This window comes from Ctenopharyngodon idella, chromosome 15 (assembly GCF_019924925.1).
Source record: "Ctenopharyngodon idella isolate HZGC_01 chromosome 15, HZGC01, whole genome shotgun sequence".
Taxonomy (NCBI): domain Eukaryota; kingdom Metazoa; phylum Chordata; class Actinopteri; order Cypriniformes; family Xenocyprididae; genus Ctenopharyngodon; species Ctenopharyngodon idella.
Window position 1 is genome coordinate 9,037,756 of NC_067234.1, and position 12,427 is coordinate 9,050,182.

Sequence of the window (12,427 nt, forward strand, 5' to 3'; positions counted from 1 at the left end):
TTAAAGTTTCTTATTAATGATCATTCTGCATCACGCATCTCTCTCATGGGATTTAAACTACACGCACCCCTGACAGATCTGTCAGATTAAATTTAAGAATTTTACATGATGATAGACTATGTATACATTTTACAAGGTTAGGGAAAAATTGCCCCTATGAAGGTAAAAAAAAATGTTGGAAATCAACTTAAGGTGGGCAAAATATCAAAGTTATATTTTTGTAATTTTTCACCTTTCAAATATAAAAGCAAACAATCAGCTATCAGGAATTTATATTTGCAGTTCTGTTACTAAAATGTGCATAGCCTTTTCTAAACGTCTTTTTATAAGAACCAAGGAAGAGGAGAAAAAAAGCAAAATGAATTACATGAATGAAGGCATAAGTAACTCCAGATGCAGAGCTGTTTTTAAGCTTGTTTTTTCTCCTTCAGTTCTCTTTCAGTTGACCTACATGGAAAATCACTGCACAAGTTGATATGTATTCCTACTCGTTTGAGTGAGAATGAGCCATATCAACTTAAACATAGTAAATGAAACACAGCATAAGTCACTTTCATTGCCTCACTCTCTCATGACCACAGATCTCAGATCTGCCTCCCATTCACTGCAGAACATAAGCACAGCTGTTGCTTGGCTTTTCCCAAAGATCCCTGCATTTTTCCTGGAGTTCCATTTCCCATGGGTGTGCCTGCTGCTCTACTCCTTCCTCGCTGTCTGTAAGCTCGGTCAGAATCAGGCCTGCAGGCTGGAAGAAACCCCAGGGTCTCTTTTCAAAACCTCCCAAACACTCAACTAGATCTTCACTGGACAGATATACAGTACAGATATATATATTTCCTTTTTTTTTTTATTTAATGTACATTTATAACACTATTCTTTGTGTTATATTTTCTTGGCATTAAATTATATTTCAGTCTTCATTATTAAATTACAGTTTTTAATACAAGAGCTGAAGTAGTGATGGCAAATTTGACATCTTTCTCTGTTTTTTCCTCTTTTGGAAAATTATAGAAACACTATTGATTTTTTTCTTTTGCTATTGGGGCAAATGAGAATGCAAAAATTACATTTGTTGTAGTTTCAGTCTACCTCTATACAAGTTTAACCCAACTATAATGACTTATGCTTCTGAGAAACCCAGAAATGTGAAAATGTCTTCGATAATTATCTTAGACAATTGTGTTTAATTGAAATAGCACATATAACAATTGTAAAAATGCAGCATTTCATGATGAAATCTATTTAATGTGTACTGTATGGAAATTATTATAAATCACAATAACTTATCACCAGCCAACTAAGCAATTTTAGAAGACTATACAGATTTTCTGTGTATTTATATGAGCAAGGCGGACAAAAGAAAAAAAAAAGAGGTGGCATAAAGTGTTCCATTCTTTCAATTTTCATTGCATCTTACACTGTTGTTTTTTTTTGTTGTTTTTTTTGTATTTGAGCATTTCAAATGGTTTTGATAGTTATACGTATATGAAAAAAGTAAAATGTCAGGCTGTGCTAAATTATTTTGTCAATTTTGCTTCAAATTTAGATTCTTTTTGAACATACTGTTATATCAAATTAAACTATTATTGCTGGTTTAACAGAGTGCTATAGGAGCAGTATGACTGGTATTCCTGTTTATGTTGAATAAATTTGATCCTAAGCAGGTTTGAGCTTATGATGACACATATCCATTTAACTCAGCCGAACACATACAAAAAACAGGGCTCAGAATCCTCATATATGATATCAGATGATCAGAAGATTATTGTATTTTGAGTCATATTGATATGTCCAATCACTTCAAAAGCTAAACTACTGGGGGGAAAAAATCATTCTTGTACAACTCTGTTTCTAAACAGAGTTTTTCTTTTCTGTCATGACAACTCTGTAGAGATAATGGTAATGGATATAGCAATGTTAATGTATTTGGTCTTGGATAGATCTGCTACACTGCTGCTGCTGTTGATTATTGCTGCTGCTGCAGGGCAAGTACAGAGACTTGCTACTGCCAATACATCCACAGACATGCTGCTGCTGCACAAATAACATACATGATATTACCCATAGCAGATCTATACAGGTGGAGCTGGGGAAGGGAGCTGCAGGCTGCTAACAGCAACACTACCAGTATTTGAATGTTGAGCTGCAACTCATTAGCCACTGATGCAACAGCAACCAATCACCTTCAATATGTAGATAACAATGTGACTGCTAACAAAATGAGTAAAGGACCTATCAGCCTGTGCCATCTAGAGATTCATGACAGAACTTGGTATCAATCGACTTTGTCAACACTACAAGTAATAGATGTAAATGTAAATCTAAATTAAATCAATGAGCATAATTTATCAGACTGTTCTGCTGTATATCAGAAGCAGAGTTATAGAAAAATATTCAGTATGAGATGCTGAGCATGTGACTTCTATTAATATGCAAAAATCTGCAGTTCTGAAATGTTTTAGAACTCTGGAAGCTTCCAGTAATCTCTCAGGCCATGTGCACACTGCAGCTAAGTTCGCTTATCAGTTCACCTTTTAGTGCTTAATCCTGTTCTGTACACACACAGTTCAGTAATTTATGGGTGTGACAACTGCATTCTACAATCGAATTAACTCATGCGGTAGCGACAACCGCATTTACAAAATTGCAAATTTACAAAATTTGAAAATGTGTGCAGAACCGAACTGAAAAATTACCTGTTAATGAGGTATTTAAACACGCATCAGAGATGTCTCTCTTCTGTATGCACAATGCATGCAAATCACAGAGAAAGAGGTATAAGCCTTGACTCATTTGCATTGCCAGATCTTGCTAGAAAAACAGCAAACAAGAACAAGCCAATAATAAACTGAAAAAAAAAAAAAAAAAAATCCAAGTGCTTTATATTGAAACCAAGACTAAAATATTGCAACCAAAATGATGCCACTAACTTCCTAACTTCCTAAATTTGATCGCTTTATGAGCTAAACCCTAACAAGCCCCAAAACAAGAATAATAAGTGGACATGGCAATACTTAAAGAGAGTGCTCTGCAAAGCAGCCTGTCAAGCATAAACCAAACTTGACACCTGTGTTGGCAGTGGTTACGTTTAAATTGCAGAACATCTCTTTGGCCACTTTAATATTACTTTGGTCAAAAACAGTGGATACCAAACACTCCAGATGCCAGAATGTTGATATGGTTACCACTGTGTCAATCATAGCAATTTCGTGGAGTCGTGTTCCCTACACACACAAAACGATCATTTAGGGGACTCGCTCCCGTATTTAAACACGCTTGTCACTCCTGAAACTTTACAGTGTGCAAGTAGCTTCAGACCGCTTTTATCAAAATAAGGTAAGAAGCTCTGGTTACCATGATGATAATGGTGTGAGGTTCGCTGATGACCATCCCCTCTTCCAATGGTGTGTTTTCCAAGAAAAGTTGTTCCTGCTGGCAAGAAAAGATGTGTGAATGGTTTCTTCTCATTACGGAGTGCAACGCTTGTAGTAGACTGGAGGTACAGCCCATGCCTGAAGATCCAAAACCAGCTCAGAGCTTCAGGGGATTCCAACCTGAAGCTGAATCACCTGAAGGATTATTTCCTAGAGTGAACACTAGCAAAAATACTAGTCTGGTTTTTTCACTCTCTCAAAATTCCTTGAAGTCTTTTGAAATTGATTTACAACTAGGCCTAATCTGGGGTCATCAAAATGAAAAAAAGATTTTTTTTTGATGCCAAAAATCTGAATTATATTAAAATAAAGTATCAAGATCATGTTGATTAAGTCCATCAAGTCTGCGGCCCCTCATTTTCTTCTATGCCATTGTGTCCCCTGGTGTATCTGTCTGCCTCTGCAGATCCACTAACATCCTGTGAGTGTCTTCCTAAACCACACACTCTCTCTCTTTCTTTCTGGAGAAGTGGAGACCAGGAAACACTGACAACATTGTCTCACACAGATCAGCTGCAGCTGTGCACAGCTGGGTGCACCAATCAGCACCCGCCCTCCACATCAGCTGACCAGGAAAAAGAGCCAAAATCATGCTGGCAGTATACACACTCCCACAGTCTGCTCCTGGACCCTCTGTCTCACATACACCCATTTTCTTTCCCCCTTGTTTTCTTCCATTCAGTTCTTTTAGCAGAGTAGACCTGTGATTTGTGAGAAAGGTTTAGGTTTATCTCAAAAAGTGTGAAATAATAAAATCAAGTTGAGTTCTGTTTAACATATGGAGCTGTGTAATTGTGTCTGATTAGACTGATATGAACTATTAAACAGCTACAAGCAATAATATCAGGCTCAGATATCAAGCAAACAGGCTGTAAAATCACTTGTTCTGACATTAAATCATTGATGATTACTCAAGATTTAGTTTTTGTGTGAGGCAATTCCAAACTTTTGCATTGACTACTGCAGCACTGTTGCACTATTGAGCTAACAGTCACTGCACAGATGTCTATTATTGTGGTAAGTTTCAGATACCTTTCATATTTATACACCCCAAACAGCAGTGTGGTTGTGGCTGGTCGATTTGCATGTCTGTCACACAGAATCTTCCAGAGCTCTGCAAAAATAGCTAGTAATTTTTTTGTACTCATTCTTACTCAGAACTTTCTTGTGTATGTACATTGTATTGTGAAATAAATCATGGATAAGAGCTTCACTGCTCTCTAGAATACATAGCTATTAGAGATCAGCTCTAACGTCGACCCGAATCCACTGTTAAAAATAAACCATCTACCCACCATCCACTCGAACCTATGATTTTCTCTGATTTAGACATCCGCACCCGACCCAGACCTGATCATCACATTACATTTATTCAAATTCTCAGTGTTAAGCGTGATGATATGGTAACGTATTACACTGAAGTAGGCTGCTTTTAAATGAACATTTATATAAAGTAAAGAATGAAAATTTATTTAAAGAGAAGATTCTAAAATTCTGTCTCCATATCAAGTTCATTGGTTCTTGGTAACATTTGAGAATGTATAAGGGTCGAGTTCTCTACAATATCACATTAAGCACTAACACTTTGATTAAACTTGCTATGCTGAGTCATACCAAGAATACCAATTTAAACTCTAGCAACACCTCCCCCATGACCGTTCGGTTCTGCAAAATGGTGGAGTACGCTCATTAAGGCTGGACTCATCTGGTTTAAGACAGTTTTTGTCATTTTCAGCTTTCTAGCAGACGGGAAAAGGTTCTGTGCCAAAATCAACTGGTATTTTGAGCTATTCATGATTCCCTTGATTCTTGATAACTGTCTTCACTGTGGTATATCTAATGCCTTGGAAATTTTTTGTAGCCCTCACCTAAATGATACCATTCAACAAGCCCATGGCCCTTGTAGTACGCATGCAACCAAGATGATGTAAGAAAAATCTTGCAAGAACAGTTGAGATGTATTTGGAGTTATTCAGAGCCACTGTGGAGACAGGTGTGTACAATTTCACATGAGCTTGATGATTAGTTTATTTTGAACACAGCCACAAACCCCATTCTGGAAGGCTGTGCACACTTATGCAGTTAGGTTATTTTATTTATTTATTTATTTTCTCTGTAATGTGTAACTGTGGTTTTCAGTGGCACTGCAAATGTAGTATTTTTATAGGCCTACATTAAAGGTGCAAAAGTTCTGATATGATTTATCTTTGTTTCACTTTTTATCTTTTTTTTTTTATCTTTCACTTTTTATCTTTGTTTATCTTTGTTTTAAACTCTGCTTGCACTTCTCTTCAAACCACACATATGAGACAACTGTGAAGCAAAATAACATCAGGTATTTCACATGTTGGTCAATGTAATAAACAAAAAAAACAACAAAAAAAAACCCTTTATCCGCTGAGCAAATTTTACTCACAACTGCATCAACTGAGCACATGCTTGCAACGTGTTTAGGCACTGTGTGTGTGTGTGTGTGTGTGTGTGTGTGTGTGTGTGTGTGTGTGTGTGTGTGTGTGTGTGTGTGTGTGTGTGTGTGTGTGTGTGTGTGTGTGTGTGAACTGCAAAAGAATGTATGTGTGCGACAGATGAGGTTTCTTCTCTGTAAAACCTCAACACACAGGATATTGCACACCTAGCAAAACTTCTGAGAAACAGAGCACCGCCTTTGTGCATGTGTGTGGGGTTTCAGGGTGGATTTTGTCAAGGTCCTGCAAGCCATGTGACCTCTGCAATGTCACATGGCTACAAAGTACTCTGGGATGGTGGGTGCATGAAATAATATAAAGTTTATTGTATGGCTTTTGTGCCATCTAGTGTTTGTCCATCTACACCACAGGAATTTCCTTTTTGTTTTCTTTTCAGTAGTTAAAAGGATAGTTCACCCAAAAATTCTTTCATCATTTACTCACCCCCAAGTTGTTTCAAACCTGTATGAGTTTTTTTTCTTCTGCTGAAAACAAAAGAATATATTTTACAGAATGTTAGTAACCAGGCAGTTGATGGTAGCCATTGACTTCCATAGTAGGAAAAAAATGCTATGGAAGTAAATGGTGCCCATCAACTGCTTGGCTACCAACATTATTCAAAATAAGCATAAATTAAAATATGCTCATCATATAAAGCAACTGTGTCTTTTCAGAAGACTTGGATTAAACCACTCGATTCATATGGATTACTTTTACAATGTCTTTATGTTGGCTACTTTATAAAGCTTCAACATGTTTATTATCTAGAATTTCACTGGATGGACAAAAACATTCAGAGAATTAAAAAAAAAAAAAAAATACTTTCTTTATGTTCTAAGGATGAGCAAAAATCAAGGTTTTGGAACGACATGAGAGTGAGTATATGATCACAGAATTTTAGTTTCTGGGTGAACTATCCCTAAATGCACAGAGCTGGTCCCAATTTGTAAAGCTCAATCTAAACCCTAAAACTAAAAATACTGGGAAGTAATAATCTGGCTGAGGTCAGGAATTAGATGTATTGCTGGCTATCGCACACTGGTGCTACTGTACATCAGAGAACAGTGACTGCCCACTGGAATCAGATATACGTTTAGACTGACACCATGTCTACACCGGATGCTAGCAGCACAATGCGACGTGACAAAAGACAACAGAACCCATTATAATCAGTGACGTTGTCTACATTGGATAAGGCATGACGCACCGCAACACAACAAACCCCCAACAGTAAACTGATGCCTCGTTCTATGTATAACATACTCCAAGCACTCGTGATACTTCTCATAGGAAGGACAAATGGATTTGCAACAGTGGCTTTGTTGCATCCAGTGTAGACACGGTGATAGTTCAAATGTCCACATACAGCATATGACCATCCATTCTCCCAATCGATTAACCTCTGTAGGGTCGTGGGGGTGCTGGAGCCAATCCCAACGTCTCGGGCTGAAGGCAGGGAAACACACTGGACAGATGGCCAGTCCATCACAGGGCTCACACACATTTATTGGGTACAATTTACCCGTGCTGCATGTCTTTTGGATTGCGGGGTAAACCAGAGCACCCAGAAGAAACCCACGGCAACACCGGAAGAACATGCAAACTCCCCACAGAAAGGCCTCCAGGCTCAGGTGGGACTGAGGACCTTTTTGCTGTGAGACAACAGTGCTGCCCACTGAAGATTAGATTTGAGAAAGTCAGATCTCCTGCATTTTTGTCTGTTTACACGCTTTCAATAACATATGATCTGGGTCAGAGTAAATCAATTCCATTTATTGTTCCTGTGTGAATGCAGCCAACATAAACAGCCTCAATGGTTGCCCTTGCTTGTGTCGCCGGAAATCGCTAACTCTTATCTTGATGTTTGGTTGCTGTGAATTATTGTCATTGCGAAGCACCCTTGACTCTAAGGGACTGTGATCAAAATCAAGTTACACTTGTGTAAGTGGCAGCAGAAAGCCAAAAAGAGGCCTGTAGGTGGCAGTCTCAGCCTTGCATGACTATAGAGAGAGACATTTTTCTTTTTCCTTTTTTTTTTTGAGAAAAGGAAACTATTAATTCCTCCTTAGGGAGGCCTTCAGCCTTCAGACATGAAGGAATAGAGAAAGATAAGCATTGAGTTTCCTTTCTCTTTTCCTCTTCCTATTTCTATCTTCATATTTAGCTTTACTAAATTTTAAAACTATATTAACATTATTGATCTTACTGATTGGCGACCAGCTAGTTTATTGATTGGATCTTGATGCATGCACAGAAAATCCTGGTGTTAAATGTACACTGCTTGGTACGGGTCCAGTTTAAAGACAGTATAAGTAACACTTCAGCAGTGTTGCAGTTAATTGGATTATTATGTAATGAATTAAAGCAACTGTATGTAGTTTTGTGTATTTTTGCGACTACAGTTAAGAGAGTGGAATTCACTGTCATAATTATACCACTGTCATAATTACAGTGGATAGCTGTACACATGCATTTGTTGACAAGCTAAATCATTTCAAACGCTATGAAGAACCATGTCGACTGACAAGGTGAGCAATATTACAACCATAACAAAAAGAATAACAAGAATGAAATATGATTACAGTTTTCACATATATTGTGTGCTAAGCATTTAAATGTATATGTGTGTAATCAAATGTTGGCAACATGATAGGCCACGTTACACTTAATATACATTTGACAGTATAGACCAGGGGTGGGCAACTCTGGCCTCGAGATCCACTGTCCTGCAGAGTTTAGCTCCAACCCTGATCAAACTTGCATTTCTGTAACTTTCTAGTGATCCTGAAGACCTTGATTAGCTTTGTGGTAGAAATTCCCCTATGCACCTGGCTTAAGTTAAGCGCCTCCTAATCGACGCTTACAAACTCTAGTGTGTCTACTGGCGACAACTTGCCTCGAGTTGGATGACGTCTCGCCCCCTATGAACATTAAGATTTTGGGATTAAGATCTTTAGTGTTCCACTAACCTGCTGCAGCAGTAATCAGATGGACTCCAGACAATGCCTTTATTATGCTTTAATCACAGAACAATTTCAGAGAAATTTCCCAGACAAAGAGAGTGCAACAGTTTTTATAAAAAAAGAACATGGTAAAGGTGACACGATTTTCCTCCAACTTGATTGGTTTTACATATGTATAATTCCTTGTTACTAGGTAGGAGCAAATGTGGATATCTCGATCATAAGGTTGGACATACATAACAAAACTAGACACCTGTCTAGTTTTATTTCTCCTTGTGTTATTTTCAGACACAGTAATTGTGTGTGTGTGTGTGTGTGTGTGTGTGTGTGTATGTGTGTGTGTGTGTGTGTGTTATCCCTGTAAGGAAAGAAATGTTAGTTATAATTAATTAAAATTAAAGTTAAAATTAAATTTTTAAAAAAAGCTCGTTCAGGTGTGTTTGATTAGTGTTAGAACTAAACTCTGCAGGAAAGTGGATCTTGAGGGCCAGAGTTGCCCACCCCAGTAGAGACTATTACAAGCAACCTTACAAGCTAGGTTGCAAACTTTCAAAGCTTACCTGCCATGAGATGTATTTATTTGCATGCTATCCTGAGACTGGACTGTTAGATGACTTTTGACATCTCAGACAAACTACAAAACTCTGAGATAGGGATGACACTGGTAAGGTTATAGCCATGTTGTCATCTTTCATAAATAACACTGGTAGGGAGGTCCAGTCTGCTGTCAGATATCCATTTTTTATGCGTTAGTCGTGAGACAGACAACTAAAACTAACACCAAGACAGTATAAACAGTTTGTGACTCTGCATTAGTTCAATTACAAAATTTAATCTTTTTTTTTTTTCTTTTTTCTTCAGAATTATACTATGTACCACTGGTGCCATTGTTTGAGAAAATCTGAAAACAATCCTTTAATTAATGTGGCCTGTTTTATAGGAAGCCACTTACCAAGAGGAAAAACTGAAAAACTTTGCTACTCATCAAAGAGTAACACCTAAAAAGAAGGCTTCTTTGACCCCCTGAGTCTCTTCCTCAAAGAGTAGTTCTCTGACTCACAGATGCTCTTTGTGACAATCAGAACAAGCTCAAGCCGTGTCTACACTGGGTGCAACCGTTTTTGTGTTGCTCGTGCAGCAACAGCTTCAGGCTGTCCACACTGGACATATCAAAGCAACCATTACAAATCCATTTGTCCTTCATGTCAGAAGTAGTACAGTTTACTGTCAAGGATTGTTGCGCTGCCTCCAGTGTAGACAACATCACTAGCTGTGTTTACATGGACCTTAATAATGTGATTGTAATCGGACTAGTAGCACAGTCAGAATAAAAAAAGTCACATGTAACCATGTCAAATGGAATGGATTGTTCAAATCCGATTGAAATTTCATTCGGATTGTAAGGGGTGGTTTAAATCTTTTTTTTGGGACATCGAAAACTGAAGCTGTAAAGTTCTACGCATGTGCAATGACGCAGAAATGGCGTAATGAAGTATGAAGCATGACGCTGTTGTTGACAAGCTTGTTGTTGAATATGGTGTTATAAATGACTGTCGTGTCAATCTAATATTCTCGTAGTAGTGGAGTAGTGGAGGACATCATTGTCCCACGTCTCGCTTTGGACTCTCATACAGACACCTTGTTTTGGGTGCGAGAAGGGGCATTTTTACTGCTTGATTAGAAGCACGCCACAAAGCTTACCCTTATGGAAAGAAAATATATTTCCCTATATATGAATGATCAATATTTACATGATTTAACAGTATATTTGAAAATATACAGAAAAATATATTACATATATTACAATATATTGAATAATACATAAGGAATTGCTGCTTTTCATATATTGAAAAATATGTGATAATATATTTACTAATATATCATAATGTATGTAATTTTATATTCAGTAATATACTTCATAATATATAGATTTATATGTGATCAGATATGGTACTGCATGCATAATATATTGCAGATATATTTACTCACGCAGTATAAACACATATATGGTAAAATATATTATGTAACACATTTCTTATATTTTATAATAATTTACATTTTAAATGTTTAATATTTTCAAGTTAGTTAACAAAAGCACACCTGCATGTATTAAAGTTTCTACCAAAGAGACTATCACTGTGCTATAGCGTGCACCACTGTTACTTTTTAAATAAAGTTATTATAGTCTTAATGGTGTTCAGCCAATCATAAACCTAACCTCAGGCTCTACTCTTCAGCACAATGGTACCCCCAAAAACTCACACATACCAGAAAACCTTTTAAATTTCAAAATAATACAACTTTAAACACTAACAGATCTACCCCTATATCAATATTGAGCAAAACACATGAAATAGCACTTTTTTAACAATTTTAACATTTACTTTAACAGTCAGAAGCAAAGCATGCTGGGAACTAGAAGTCTGTTGTAACCACTGATTGTAACTCATTCCATGAATGTGTGTATATATGTGTGTACAGTACATTCACATTTATATGGGAACATGTATGTGCAATATATGTACACAACTTTATGGATAAAACTTTATGCTATTTTGTCTTCATTGCAGTATATTGAAAAATATAAGCACTAGTTTCCCATATATGGAAATGTATTATGTAATATATTGCATTAAATTTTGCAGTATATTCCCATATATTTTTGTTCCGTAAGGGTAGTGTGCTTATCATCTCCTAATCAGAACCAGAAATAGATACATATAAAGTCTGCTTTTTAAAACAAAGATTTTTATACACAAATAGAGGGAAACTCATATTTGTGCAGTGTGCACGTTATGAGATCAATTCCGATTTGAAGCTTGTGACATAAACGTGCATCATGTCAACAGTATGTTTAGATTCATCAAACGGAATGATTTCATTCCAATTGAAACAAAAGGTGTCCATGTAAACGTAGCTACTAATTATAATGAGTTCTATTGTCTTTTGTCAGATTACGTTACGTTATGTTGCTTACGTTCGATGTAGACAGTGTCAGCACTAAGCTGACGTGAGCAAGTATCACTCTCTACTGTCATGTTTTTCCTCTCATGTTTCTGCTGCCAAAGTCTCATTCTACCAGAACAAAATCAGCAACATCTGAAACATCCACAACATTCTCTTCTCTACTATGTCCTATAAGCCACCACCTCCTGCCACCTGCTGAGGGTTTTACCACCTATTTTACCAATAAGGCGGCAACTATCACACACACACACACACACACACAAAAGCCACCTAATCCTACATCAGTTTACAATCCAATCTCCCCTTTATTTCCATTTCAAAGAGAAAGAGCGAGAGTGAGAGCAAGAGCTTACTCCACATCATCTGTTCTCATTCTACTGGACCTATCAGCATTTGACATTGGAATTCACCAAATAAGATCTTCCCTCCCTTTCTGACTTGGCTGTCATAGGTGCAGTAATTCAGTGGTTTCATTCACTTACCCCGCAGGCAGTTAAGGTTTCCTTGAGAGGAAGAGTGTTTTGAGTCACATGAGCTAATCACTGGAGTGTCTCAAGGTCCAGTGGCTTACGCTGCTCTTTTTCTCTATATACAAACC

At 37.2% G+C, this 12,427-nt stretch overlaps 1 protein-coding gene across 3 annotated transcripts in view; it reads right to left on the minus strand.

The window, feature by feature from the left end:
• dock10 (dedicator of cytokinesis 10) overlaps positions 1 to 12,427 on the minus strand; it is a 125,114-nt gene that overhangs the window by 81,771 nt on the left and 30,916 nt on the right. Inside the window, exon 2 of one of the 3 annotated variants that reach the window (XM_051862093.1) lies at positions 3,355 to 3,429. The exons of 1 other annotated variant lie outside the window; for it this stretch is intronic. In XM_051862093.1, coding sequence (XP_051718053.1) covers positions 3,355 to 3,429 — 75 coding nt within the window. Of the gene's footprint in view, positions 1 to 3,354; positions 3,430 to 12,427 lie in introns of those variants that run through there. One more of the 3 variants, XM_051862095.1, reaches the window with a different exon arrangement.